The sequence below is a fragment of the Chinchilla lanigera genome, unplaced genomic scaffold, assembly GCF_000276665.1.
Source record: "Chinchilla lanigera isolate Chin_1 unplaced genomic scaffold, ChiLan1.0 scaffold00031, whole genome shotgun sequence".
NCBI lineage: Eukaryota > Metazoa > Chordata > Mammalia > Rodentia > Chinchillidae > Chinchilla > Chinchilla lanigera.
This window is the reverse complement of record NW_004955432.1, coordinates 14,554,358-14,568,405: the sequence shown is the minus strand read 5'-3', so window position 1 is coordinate 14,568,405 and position 14,048 is coordinate 14,554,358. Positions and strand designations below refer to the sequence as shown.

General features: G+C 41.6%; 1 protein-coding gene across 5 annotated transcripts in view; it reads left to right on the top strand.

Moving 5' to 3' along the window:
- Nucleotides 1-14,048, top strand: part of Col28a1 (collagen, type XXVIII, alpha 1) — a 172,171-nt gene that overhangs the window by 65,991 nt on the left and 92,132 nt on the right. For all 5 annotated transcript variants that reach the window (XR_001234639.1, XM_013515905.1, XM_013515904.1 and 2 more), the window contains 3 exons: nucleotides 7,324-7,392; nucleotides 12,062-12,130; nucleotides 12,922-12,990. Coding sequence is in view for 4 of the 5 variants with exons in the window: in XM_013515905.1 (XP_013371359.1) it covers nucleotides 7,324-7,392; nucleotides 12,062-12,130; nucleotides 12,922-12,990 (207 nt within the window). In the remaining variant the exon portion in view is untranslated. The remainder of the gene's footprint in view (nucleotides 1-7,323; nucleotides 7,393-12,061; nucleotides 12,131-12,921; nucleotides 12,991-14,048) is intronic.

Genomic DNA, 14,048 nt, shown 5'->3' with positions numbered 1-14,048 from the left:
TGGGGATAGAAAGAAATGAGACCACGACATGACTGAATCTCACAAACCAAATGTTAAATCTTGTAGCTCCATTTCCAGCACCCAGGGCAGTTGAGGCAAGATGTAAATTTCAAAGGGTTTGGCCTACAGCATTGCTGGTTGTAGCCCACGTGGCCTCTCTCTTGAGCTGGCTCTGCTTACTGCCTTTGGCTTTCTTCAGCAGATGAGTCATGTTCCTGGCGTCTACAACTTCCTAGGTCTCTACTGCACATATGGCTTCACTCTCACAGCTTCATGCATCATTCTGTCAAGGGTACACTGCTTGGCCTCCACGTCCTCCCTTTGAAATGTAGGTGGAAGCCTCCATGACCCTGTGACTCTTTCATTCTGCACACCTGTAAACCAGCACCATGTGAACGCCAAGGTCTGTCACCAGCTCAAGCAGCAGCCAGACCCCCATAGACCAGGCTGCAGCAGCTTCTGACTACCTGCATGGCTAAACGTGAGAACGAATAAACTTCACTCTATGGCTCTGAATGAGCAGGATACCCTGGGTTTCTCTTCTCAAATGAAATGTTTATACTTTTGTACCTTTGACTCTGCCATGGGTGGGGCCTTGCTGATGTCTGAGATGCTCTCAAGACATCTTTCTTCTTGACCCTGTACAAAGCACTTGGCCTCTTTTTAATGCTGATATTTTCAGCAACCATGTTCTCCTTTGCGCCAATTTGGCAGATGCTTCCTTTCTGGTAAAACTTCCAACTATTCAAATCATTCAGCTCTGCCATTTGCTCCTGATTCTCACTGTAGATCTAGCTAAAAGCAGCCAGCAGTACCCATGTTACAGCCTGAGTGTTTGGCTGTATCTGAATTTCCTCTGTTAGATTAATTAGCCTGACACCTCAAAGCCTTAGGGAAAAATAAAGAAAAATTTCTGGCAAAGTGTAATACATATGGCCTCTAATCTAACTGCCAGTGGAGTTTTAGTACCTAGCTGAAACCTCTTGATTCTGGTTATTACCATTCTTATCTTCTGAGCTCTGACCAATATCACCCATGAAGCAATGTTCACAACATTCTATGGTTTCTCTAACCCACACCTCTAATCTTTTCCAAACTCCTTCTGTAAACAAGTTCCAACAGCTTCTGAACTACATGGTCAGGTACACATAACAGAGGCTCCACTAGCTGTACCAATTTTCTCAATATACCTTATACTTGGAATTTAATATACTCTATATCTGCAATTTAAAGAGGGAGAGGTTTATTTTGGCTTACAGTTTCAGAAGTTTTAGTTCATGGTTAGCAGGCTCCAAAGCAGGCACAGTGTGGTGGAAGGGCTTTGTGCAGTGAATCTGCTCACACTGTGACAGCCAGGAAGCACAGAAAGAAGGGAGGAGCCAGGGTCAAGAGTTCACCCAGTCACATCCCCCGGTGACCCACACTTTCCAATCAGGTGCCCTCTCCTAAGAGCACATTCAGCAATGGTCTTTTCAGTGGGTGAATCCGCTGGACAGTATAGTGTAGTGCCCACAATGTAATTGCATAAAGACTTTTGGAGGACATTATAGATCTAAACTGTAGCATAAACACTGCCAATACAATTATTTTGTCATTGATCCTTCTGTAGGTACATTTTTGAATTGTATATAATATGACAACCATTTTACCCAGGTGCCCAGGAAATTATAAACCTACTATATGGAAGTTATATTGCTATGTGGGATGAATCATAATCTGGAAATTCCTGTTATTTATATTTAGAGCAATGCCTTTTTATTTAGATTCTAACTTCCAGTGACTTTTATGATCAGCAACCACCTTTAAAGGCAGACATTTATAAAAGACACCTCTTCTTTAGTACAGAAAATAGTTGTGAAAGGCATTGACTTGACCTCATCACAGGACAGTATGTCTTACTTTCAAATTCTCATTCAAAAATAGTACTTTAAAATGAGGGTAAAAGAAGGGGACTCAAGTAAGAAAACTCAAGTATCAAAATTGTTGATGCCCTCAGCAAGGACCAATAGAAGTTCACCTACAAGTGGGCAAAGGTTTATTGACTCACTGCATAATGGAGACGGTGAACTTTGGGGAACTGACAGCAACTCTGGGTGAAGATGAAGGAGGAGGGGTTTCCATAGGATTTGGGCTTGTCTTAGGAAGCTTGGGGAGTAGTCAAGAGAGTGCAGGTTGGGTCTGGATTAAATGCCATTAGGAAGTGGGGATAATTTTGAGACTGAATCTCATCCAGGAGCTTCAAAAACAGACTCAGGCTGAATTGCAATTGGTAAAGAAGAAGTAGCAACTCATTCCAGCTAGTGTAGGGTGCTACTTGGGTGCTTTGTGGGGATTTGGACAGTGTTTGTTGTTTTGTCTGTGCTCAGATGAGATTACAGAGTGGTGTTGCTTTTGCCTTGGTCCACGGCTTTGTTTGATGTTGACAGTCTGTGAACTTGTTTATGTTCAGCATCACATTCAGGGTGAGGTCAGCTCCTGTGTGTCAGATGTTGCTTGATCCTCTTTCTTCCTCCTTTCCTCCCTCTCTCTTTCTTTCTGTCTTTCTGTCTTTCTTTCTATCTATCTATCTATCTATCTATCTATCTATCTATCTATCTATCTAACTTCTTTCTTGAGACAGGGTCTCACTTTGTAATCAGGCTAGTCTTGAACTCATTATGTAGCCCAGGCTGACCTTGAATTTGCAGTGATCCTTCTGCCTCAGCCTTTTGAGTGCTGGGATTACAGGCATGTGCCGCCTTGCCTGGCTTTATTCTTTCTTACCAGTAACTTGTTTTATTTAAAATATCTGCACATTATAGGTTTCCCCAAAGATAAGACCTAGCTGGAAAATAATTACCCTTGAAAACTAAAGAACAAAAATGCCAACCCCAGTCAGCTTATCCTTGCCTTACCTGCCCTACAGAGTAGCCACTGAGCCAGAGAATAGTGATACAGGTAAGGCTGTCTATATTTAAATAACAGAGATAATGATGAATAGTGAATGATATAAATGTTAGATGTAATGCAATTTTCAGTTCAAACAGATCCATTCTGGTTGCAATTGCAGCTGCAAAATATGTGAAGATGAGCTTTCTTCTTTTAAAGCAGTGAGAACCAAGTACAACAGACAGAATTGTTGTTTTATGAGTTCAGTAAATTAACTTTTCCAAGGGTTGTTGTGACATGGCATTTGTGTTTCTCCATCTGGAGCTGGTGCAAAGAAAACAAATTATACTATCAGGACATTACCGCATGGAGCAAAGCTTTTATTTACTCTCCCATTAGCAAGTCAGGGCTGTCGCCTCTTTTATTCCTTTGTAGATGAAGGAAAAATAAAACATAACCCTGCAGAAACAGTTTGTTACCAGTTGAGAGACCAGCTATATCTGTAGCCACTCCTGCACACACACATAGCCCACGTACATATTAACTACCTCTCTAAGTTTCACAAATCCAGCCTTAGATCCACTGAAAAATTTACCTGGACAGCTCCTTGGAAGTTCACTCTAAAGAGGCAACACATACTGACCAGTCCACAAGGCTGAAGCCTGAGTTCAGCGTTCACAGGATTGCTCTATCCTATTCTCCTTGATTTTTGTGTCTTTTCAGGCTGCTTATCCTAGTCCTTGCTTCCCTGACCTCTGCTAGCTGTGGGTTTTGTTAATTGACCTGGATTCTGCTTCCTGCAGCTCTTATTTCCCTGTCTCCTGCTAGAACTCCTTCACTACCTTGCCAGAGTAATGTTATAGAACAGCAGGCCTAAATTATGTCTCTCCCTGAAAAGCAGCTCAGGGGAAAACCCTATAATAAGACAATCTTTGGGAGCTTGGCTAGAGCCCACCCTAGGGTCACTGACAACCCTGTTACTGCTTCTCATTGGACCTTGTCTCAAAAGATCACATGTAATGTGCCCAGAAAGATTTGCTGGGGAAACTAAAAGAGGGAAAAATGTAACAAAAAATGCCCGCCCTCCAGCCCCCTGACAGTGTACTTCAGTTTGTTAGTTGTCCAGGTAACAGTTCCTGTTCCAGATCTGGTTGTTCCTGTCTCTTAGAAACAGCTGGTGACTATGATGCACATTGTATAAACCAATGCCCAATTGTCAAGCCAGTCTGCCTCAGTACTTCCTGCTTGCTTATCCCATAGAAGCCCTAGACCTCCAGAGATCAACGCCTGATATCTTGAGAATCATCCCGATCAGTGCCCGTTGATGTAAAATAAATCTGCCTCCAAATCCTAGGTGTGGTTTTGGTGTTTCTGCTTGCCGTTGTAAGAGCACACACATATATGCATTATATTTATATATGCAAAGAAGTATTTAAGACATAGATATTCAATTATAAATAACTGCACAAAAGGGATCTTATGTGTGTGTTGAGTATTTGTAGAATGTTTACTCAGGTTGGTTCTGTGGACTTGAATCTCACCTCTGTCATCTAACAGTGGTAGGAACTAGATGGAGTGGGTTACTTAATGTCATCTGGAAGATGAGAACAGCCACTGCAGGGGGTGTTGGGAGGGCTGCCGGACTTAAACTATGAAGAGTGTTTAGTGCAGTGAAACCTGTGTGTGTGCAGTCCAGTTCTGAGTCAAATAATTCAGTTCTGAATCAAAACTCGACTCCATAGTATTTTCTTACTTCATCTATCATCTATCTATTTATCTATCATCTGTCTATCATCTGTCTATCTATCATCTATCTGTCTATTTATCTATCATCTATCTGTCCATCGGTCATCTATCTATCATCTGTCTATCTTTCATCTGTCTGTATGTCTACCATCTATCTACCTATCATCTATCTGTCTATCACTCATCTGTCTGTTTATCTGTCTATTGTAGATCTATCTATGTATCTATCATCTACCTGTCTATCTATCATCTGTCTGTCTATCTATCATCTATCTATCTATCTATCTATCTATCTATCTATCTATCTATCTGTCTATGTATCTATCTATCTATAATGGGAGTTGAACCTGAGGCCATTGCATATAGCTCAGCATTTTAAATATTTTAAAAAAGATAATTTTGAGAAATGTCTCACTAAGTCACTGAACTGCACAGGCTGGAGTCAAACTCACAGTCTTCTTGCCTTGGCCTCCTTGAGCGCTGGGATTACGGGTGTGCACCACCATGCCTGGCCCGGGATATTTATTGAGACCAAGCGTTGATGCTAAGCGAAACACTAAGAAGTATATTCTGGGTGTGTCTCAGTGCATGTTTAACATACTTTAATATTATATGGAATGAGTGCTTTTGTTCACAAAGACGTTTATTTAGCCCCAGCTGTCTGTCTGTCTGTCTTTTAAAATAATACGTCATTGGAGCACAGACATACTTGTTCATTTAGGCATTATCTGTGTCCCCTTTCACTACACCAAAGCAGCACTGGTCCGTAACAAATGTGGTTTATTTTTGCCCTTAAGCCAAAAATCGACAGTTTAAGAAAAAAATTTGTGAACCTTGATGTAGTCAATAGATAACCGTCACTGCAATAAGCAGGCTTACTCCTGTCGCTCCATCTAATTGTCAGTGCTTAGCAGTCAACTTGCTTGACCTATCAGGAGCACGTAGTGATCCCTTGGCTTCCAAAAACCTCTTCGCGTCTTCAAGCCCTCCCTCTGGCTGCTGCCCGTCGGTCTGCGCTGTTGCTCTGCCGTCATTTCTCTGGCTCCAGTGGTTGGCAGTTATAACGCACTCAGTCCTCAGATTTTCTTTTTCCTGTCTCTTGGTGTAGTCACCCAGTCGTGGCATTAAATCCTGCTGTTCTGCCATAGGACCCCATTTATATCCGCCGCCCAGACCTCTTGCACTCACACGGTAGCTTCACTTAGACGTCTGTCTTAAGCATCTCGGACTTAACACAGCCAAAAGAGATCTCCTGATTTCACCTCCAGCCCCAGTCTTATCTCTCAGGCTTTTCCTTCTCGGTGAATGACAACAACCTCAGAGGCATCCTGGCCTCCGCTCTCCCTGCAGCATATTCTGCTGGTGCCACCTTCCAGATGTACCCAGGATCCGAGTACTCTTCACCTGCTGTGCTGCTGACATCCGGGTCTGTGCCCCTCAGATCTCTCTCACGCAGACCCTAGTTCAGCCTCTCCTCAATACACCGCGATGCTGACTCACGTGACTCTCACTTCTGCTGAAAACCCGCACCAGTGCTTCCCCATAGAACAGCCGAGTCCTTATCATTGTCTCACAAGCCCCGCTGGTCCTCCTGCCTGGCACACTCCCGCACTTCTCTGCCTTCGTCATCGCTCATGGTCGCCAGCTGCACCCACAGCGTCTCCCTGCTGTTTCTGAAGTGTGCCAGGCATTGTCTTTGCACTGGCGGTTTGCTCTGCCTGAGATACTTCTCTGCAGATTTCTTCTGGCTCATTCTCTCCATCCTAACCACTGTATCCAAAATTGTCACTACCTCCCTGCTTCCCTAATTAATTTTTCTGCTTAGCCCTTATCATTATTCAGTGTGCTATTTATTTTATCTATTTGTCTTTCATTCTACCTTCTGTTTTTCTTACTGAAGTGTAGCCTGCCGTGGTGGCGCACGCCTGTAATCCTAGCACTGGGGAGGCTGAGGCAGGAGGATTGTTGCGAGTTCCAGGCCAGCCTGGGCTACAAAGTGAGCTCAAGGCCAGCCTGAACTGCATAGGCAGACCCTGTCTCAAAAAGACAAAAATAAAATAAAATAAATAAAATGTAAGCTCTGTTGGGGACATTTTGGACCGTTTTAGCCACTGTTGTTTCCCGATGTTTGGAATAGTTCCTGGCCCAAAATGGTCACTTAACAAATCTTTGTAAAGTGAATGAGCGATATTGTCCACATTGAGAGTTCTCACTTGATTTTCTTAATCTAGTTCATGGAAGAGATGGTGGAGTTTTTAAAATTTTGTTGCCTTCTCTTAGATCATTTCTTAATTTTCAAAATACAAGATTTGGAGAGAAAATTATTTAGAAAATATTAAAATAGTTTTATTCATTTTCTTTCAAATTCTAGTTTTCTTTGACTGCATGAATTCTATATTAACATTTCTGTTTTCAGCCCAAAAGGAAGTGTTTACAACTAGTCAAAAATTTTGAGTTGGGAGGAAAATGGTTGCTAAATATAAACGGATACAAATACTAATAATTTTGTACTATTCAGCCAAAATGTCATTACTGTTTTGGCAAATTTGAACTATAAACTGCTCAAAAGGAATCATTTATGATTTTATGATTTTCCATTTTGGTCAATTTTGTAGTGTAAAGATAGATTTAAACCTAGTCTAGTTCCAGAGTAGCAAAGCATGAAAGAAGGTTTTGTTTATTTTTATATTTCTGACATTTTCTTTACAGGGAGATTTGGGACCTGTGGGACCCCAAGGGCCAGCAGGCGTCCCTGGCATTGGTAGTCAAGGGGAGCAGGTAATTTATGGTTTCTTCCTTTCCTTTAATATAGAACATTCTAGCCCCCTTTTGGTATTCGTTGAAAGCCAGCACTGCAAATGTTTGTGAGTATATTTGACGGTCAAGTTGCAATGGAATATCAGACCAGAAGTGAAAGGGGGAAATTATGAGATAGTTGCACTAGATCTTAGTTTTAGAATTTTTAAAGATTTAAAAAATAAATTAGCTGGGCATAGGGGCACATGCCTATAATCCCAGCACTAGGCAGGCTGAGGCAGGAGGATCCTTACTAGTTTGAGGCTAGCCTGGGCTACAAAGTAAGAACAAGGCCAGCCTGAATGGCATAGTGAAATCCTGTTTCAAAAAGACAAAGGAAAAAAAAATTTGTGTGTTTCTTGGTGCTGTGACTGTTGTTAAAATTAAAAAGTACTTGACAGTATAAGGGTTTGGGGACAATATTTATATTTTAGGTTCCTTCTGGAAGAGTAATCATAGTTTATTTACCTGTTAGTTTGTTTTTTTTCTCTTGAAGCTCTGAGAATAATAAAATCTTACTTTTTTCAATGCCAGTGGAGTAGTGTTTCCTACCTTAGAGCCACATACCAGTGTAAAAATAGTCTTAAACTTAAAACAAGGCCCAGAATCACAGGTAAACAGTTATTAAAGGGACATTCTTCCTAAATAGAAACAAATCATAGATAGTGCTTATAAATGGCACCTGCCTTCTCTCGGTCAAAAGAAAGATCTCTCAGGATATTTCTCAATTTGGGGCTGGAACTGCTTCCAAGGCCTTTCAATAACTTTTGCAAAGGCTGTAAAAACTCTAAATCTAATGTGTTAAATCTATTTCTTTCTTTCTTTCTTTTTTTTTTGTCTTTTTGAGACAGAGTCTCGCTATGCAGTTCAGGCTGGCCTTGAGCTCACTTTGTAGCCCAGGCTGGTCTCGAACTCGCAACAATCCTCCTGCCTCAGCCTCCTGAGTGCTGGGATTACAGGTGTGGGCCACGGCGACCGGCTATATTAAATCTAAATAATGTCAAGATAGCGTAAGAGCACTCTTGACTATTACTGTTTACTGTATACTTTTATCTACACAGGCTTATTTAGTCAAAACCACAAATAAATTCAGATTTATTCTCCTGGTTAGAAAATGGCAAGTCAGTCTGATTAAAATTTATGGTTGGGTTTTGAATTATTACATTGTCTAGAAAATGAATAGTTCTTCCTCTATGTAGGATAATGAGAAAAGGAATTTGAAACATGGTATAATTCCAAATCTCATGGTTGGCACTCAGCTTTGAGTTTATTTCTAACCATCTGCTAATTTATTACTATTTTTACTACATATTTTAGTTAGCCCAAGCCACAGGAAAGTTGGATATTACTCTTTTTTCCATTTCCTTGCCCTTGACAAAATTTTTAGAAAAATATGTTAAGGAGGATTAAAGTGCAGAAGGAGCCAATATAAACCTGAAAGTAAATATTTAGGTAATAATTAAGACCTGGGTATTTTGACCGCGCAAGGACACTGGTTTGACTAGTACGAGCATTCTCAAGCTCTTCGGCGTGCTGCTTGGTTTAGCAGGGTTTATTCTCATCCTGGACGTTCTGGGCAGTACTGCTGTGCTTGGGGACTTGCAGTTCCTGGTGCCGAGTCACTGCTGTGGGGCTGAGAACGAGGTTGAAAGGGAGTGGGTCTGCCCAGGAGGTCGGTGGATTCTGAAGCTCCCACTTGGAGTTTCCGTTGCCTGTAGTGCTGGTCTGTCTCGGCTGTTTTTCTCTCATTGCTGAGACAAAATACCTGATACCCAGAATTAAGCAAGGAAAGGTTTGTTTAGCTCACAGTCTGTGGAGGTTTCAGTCCATACTAGGCTGGCTGCAAGGCAGGGTGGCATGTGGCAGAGGGCAACAGTTCATGGTGGTGTAAAGCAGCAAATGCAGCAAGTGTAAAAAGGAAGGAGCAACAGTGAGGAATCCTCTTCCCCTCCCTTATACTGTATGCAGACTACCCGCCCCAGGGAGGGTGTAGCACTCACACCCATCATCCCACCATTGGAGCATGGATCAATCAAGTACTCTAGAAGCCCACTCCATGACAGAATGAGGCTTTGGGGGGACATCTAGACACAAACCATAACATGGTCCTGGATGGAGGTTGTTCTGCGGCTTACAAACAAAACAGTACAAAACAAAAAACAGACAAAACAAACAGAACTCAAACCAAACCAAAAGACCCCCCAACCCAACCCAACCCAACCCAAACCCAAACACCCTGTTTGACCTTTGACTTTTTTCATTTTCTTTTCCCCTTTGCTTCTTTAACAAGAGAAAAATATTTGAGACAAAAGTGGCCTAGAGATCTGACCCCACTGGATAGGAGAGTAAATGGAATACAGTCTTTGTAAACTGCTCTGCACAAGAAAAGAATGTGTTTTTTCCTTTAAAACAGCTGATATAAAATCTACTTAACCTGGGTTCATGTATTCAGTTTTGTTCTCATCCTTCATTTAAAATGCTTATCTATTTAATTCTTGGGCTTATGATTTCTATGTCTTTTATAGAAATAAAGCTTCCCACTCCTCTGCTCATGAGGGAACTTCAGGTTCCAGAAGCATGTTTACAATTTCTTTCTAGCAGCCTGCAGATTTTCATTTAATATTTGGAGGTTGATCACCTTAGATGTTGTATAAAGTGGACTGTAAATGACCACACACACAGATGTCCACATCCCATAAATTTTTTCCCTTGTCACATTGTGTGCTGCTCACAGATGACTGTAAAAGTCAGAAAATGTTCCTTCTTGTACCTGTGTAATATTTATAGTGTAGTGACCTTAGCCTTCCTAAATGGTTTTGTCTGTTCACCTTCATTAATCAGAGAAAAAGATAATGGTATTTGCATTTTAAAATTGCACAAGAGTTATATTATCTAACTGTAGAAAAAGGGTGACATTTGTTACGTTGTAATACTTTGATGGTATAAAGATAACATTGTATCTGTAAACATGTTTGCACAACTACGGTTGGTGGAATGTAAGCAGAACAGACTTTTAGTTTTTTCTCTTGTTACTCTTTCACAATTCATTTTCAGTGGGGATATTTCTTTTTTGCCTGCCAAGGAAAAGTTGATGATTTGATGTAAAATGCAAATCTTAGATTCAATTCTGTAGCAAAAACTCTGTAGTTGATCTATTAATCTTTCCTTTAATCTTCGTTATCTGGTACAAGCTGCAGGGAGAATGGATTTCTCTCCCCTCTTCCCCTGGTTGGGGAACGGCATGGAGGACTTTTCTTGATTGGCGCTGTGGTCTGGAGCTTTGGATGCTCAGGGCTTGGCAAGTGTGTGAGGCTGATCTATTTTTGTGGGGCTCCTGGACTGCCCCTCCCGGGGTGTGGATGGAGGCTTCCCTTCCTCCTGCCTCTGCTTTTCTCGGGGCTGACTTTCTCAGTTGGGGCAATTACACATCCAGGTATCTGGAGCAAGATTCATAATAGTTCCAGGCCACCTTGGTCTCATACCTAGCGTGCCATTTGTCTAGAGGAAAATGTCCTGTGGCTCTTGTCCTGATAGATTCTGGATGAACAGGGTGCTTCCACTCCAGTTTCTTGTGCCCACCATGGGCCAGTTGAACTTTCTCAGTCCTGAGTCAGACCCATGTGTTCCCAGAAGAGAACCCAAAAGGTCCAAGTCCTCTCTCTGGAGTGTAGCAATGTGAGAAGGAATTCAAGCCCTTTCCATTTTCTACTAAGAAAACTCCTTTATAATTTGATTACTTTCTTCGGAGAAGAGCATTACGAGTCCTCTCTCTCTCCCTTTCACATCCACAGTGTGAGGGAGGGAATCAAACGTCTGCCTGTTCTCCAGCTTGGTGTCTGCTGGCCATGGCTTCTTAGAGCCCAGACCAAACTTTCAACTTAACACATGTCATTTGGCCTAACTAGGACACAGGTTTGCCTGCATGTGACAGAAATGTGAATTGGGCTGACAAGATGGAATCTCACGTTTGAGGATTTAAAAGTCTATGTAAGGGTGGTGAATCTGTTTATCGGTGTTGTTAGGGGGTCAGGCTTCTTCATTCCTGTTATTTATTTATTTATTTGGTCTTTTTGAGGCAGAGTCTCAGTGTGCAGTTCAGGCTGGCCTTGAGCTCACTTTGTAGCCCAGGCTGGTCTCAAACTCGCAACGATCCTCCTGCCTTAGCCTCCCGAGTGCTGGGATTACAGGCATGTGTCACCACGCCCGGCTTCATTGCTGTTAATCTGCTATCTCCTAGTCTGACCTAGGACCTCCACCATCGCTTCATTCTGCTCCCTGCGGAAGGAGAAAGACTAAGGATGGCCACCACCTCTTCCTTCGATGTGAACCGGAAATTGCATACCTCCCTCCATTCACATCTCATTGGTCGGAGTGTAGTCCACACGGCCACGCCTGGCTGCACTAGGAACTGGGAAACAGTCCTTCCTTGGAGGCATCCATGTGGGCCAGCTAAAATTTTCTTCCTGTAGGAGAAAGGAAGAAGCCATATTAGCACTTGCCTGGAGGCTTCTGCCATTCCGTTTAACAGACGTTTATGTAGTATGAATGACCTGTTATGGGGTGTGAACTAGACTTTCACTTTAGAGGACATTGTTAACCAAGTATTTTCTTAATTTAACCAATAACATCTTTATGAAATCTTGTTTTAAAGGGAATCCAAGGTCCTGTTGGTCCACCTGGTCCCCAGGGGCCTCCAGGACAAGGTTTGCCTGGTCCCAAGGTAACTATCTAAATGAGATCAGAGTTTGTCGACACTGTCTTTTGTGTTTCCTTGTGGATGTCAGTGCATTTGGATGAGAACAGGGAGAATGACTTTACAAATCAGAGATCTCTGCTTTATGGCAAATGCAACTGATATGCCTAATGATTTAGGAGATGTAATATTTCACGCTTTAAGATTTTACTTACACAATCTTTATTTATTAGTTCCTTTATTATTTTTGTTTCTGAGACTATTCTAGCAACTCAAGCAGCTGTTAGAGGCTGCCCATGGCTCCCTGCTTCTCTAGGTTGGCTGATTTGCATTCTCACCAGTATTCAAGCAGGCCCTTAGTGGGTCCTTAATGCAACCTTAGTTAAAGAGAGGTAATTAGAAATGACCCAATATAGATTTTTTCCATGTGAACTTTGGATTCAAATTATCTTTAAAATAGAACTATTCGTTGTATCTTTAGGAAAGGTCTGATATTTATTATTTAAGTAGCTACCTTTAATCTAGCTTGAAGGAACTGCTAATCATTGTTAAATAAATCAAATGCTTCTTGTAGTTCATTCACCTGAAAACACAAGGCTTATTTTTGCTCAAAAGAGAAGCAGCTCAGTAGATCCCTATTGGGCCCTTGAGGCTTTCATCCGGGGCCCATCACCGCAAGCTCAGGTTGTTCTTTGTGCTTATGATGCTGTCCTTGATCACTCGTCACCTTGGCTTCTGATGTGTCCATTTTAGTTGTTCTAGAATGTAACTGCTTAACTTTTCTGGGCATCTCCACTTAAATACTCTTTTCTTATTAGGGAGAAGTGGGGCAGATGGGACCTGCAGGTCCTAGAGGACCAGTGGGAATTGGAACACAGGGTCCAAAGGTGAGTTGATTATGCTGCTTGTGTGTCACTGGGCAATTTATAGAATATTATACAGTTTCTCTTATATCCAAATACAATACACATTATGTATGTGTCATCCAACTATATAGAACTTATTTGTCTTGATGTTTTAAATGTGGCTACTAAAAATTATCATTATAGGCATTTCTTGCTTGATATTTCTATTGGATAGTGCTGCTCTAAAATATATGCTTCTCTGGGACAGAGACTTTATCTTGTTTATTACTGAACACTCAGTTATGAGGTCAGGGTAGGTAGTCTATACATACTGCTGAGGGAGTGAGTGAATCCTGCCCTTCACTGTAACTCCTGTAGGTGTGTGGGATCTGACGAGCACACTGAGTACTGAATTTTACCCTTGTTCTGTGGTCCTTGTCATTATTGGGGATTGAAAGAAAATGTAAGGTGTAGGTCTAAGAATACACATGGGACATACTTATAAATGTATACTTATAAAAATGTGTTCATATGGGAATAATAGATGCCATGTTTGCATGTTTTGATGTGCTACATAATATACCAAATGCTTAGTACCATATATGTGTGTGTATGTGGTACATACATATGTGTATATGTAGTCACACATATGATGTCATTCATGTATTAGTTTCAGAAAGGTAGCACACAATACAGTAAGGCTCAGACTCACTGTATGAATTCAAATCCCTGTTCTGCCACCTATTAGATGTGCAATTTTAAGATTCTTTCACTTTAAAAAATAAAATATTTCAAATATTCTCACCAGTACAGATAATAATGCAAAGAATACCCATGTATTCCATATTACCAAATGCTAACACTTTGGTGTATTGACTCAGACCTTTGAAATAAGCGTTGTAGATTTAGTTAGGAGGAGGAGGAAGAAGAGGTGGAGGAGGAAGAAGAGGAGGAGGAGGAGGAGAAGGAGGAGGAGAAGGAGAAGGAGAAGGAGAAGGAGGAGGAGGAGGAGGAGAAGGAGAAGGAGGAGAAGGAGAAGGAGGAAGAGAAGGAGAAGGAGGAGGAGGAGAAGGGGAAGGAGGAGAAGGAGGAGAAGGAGG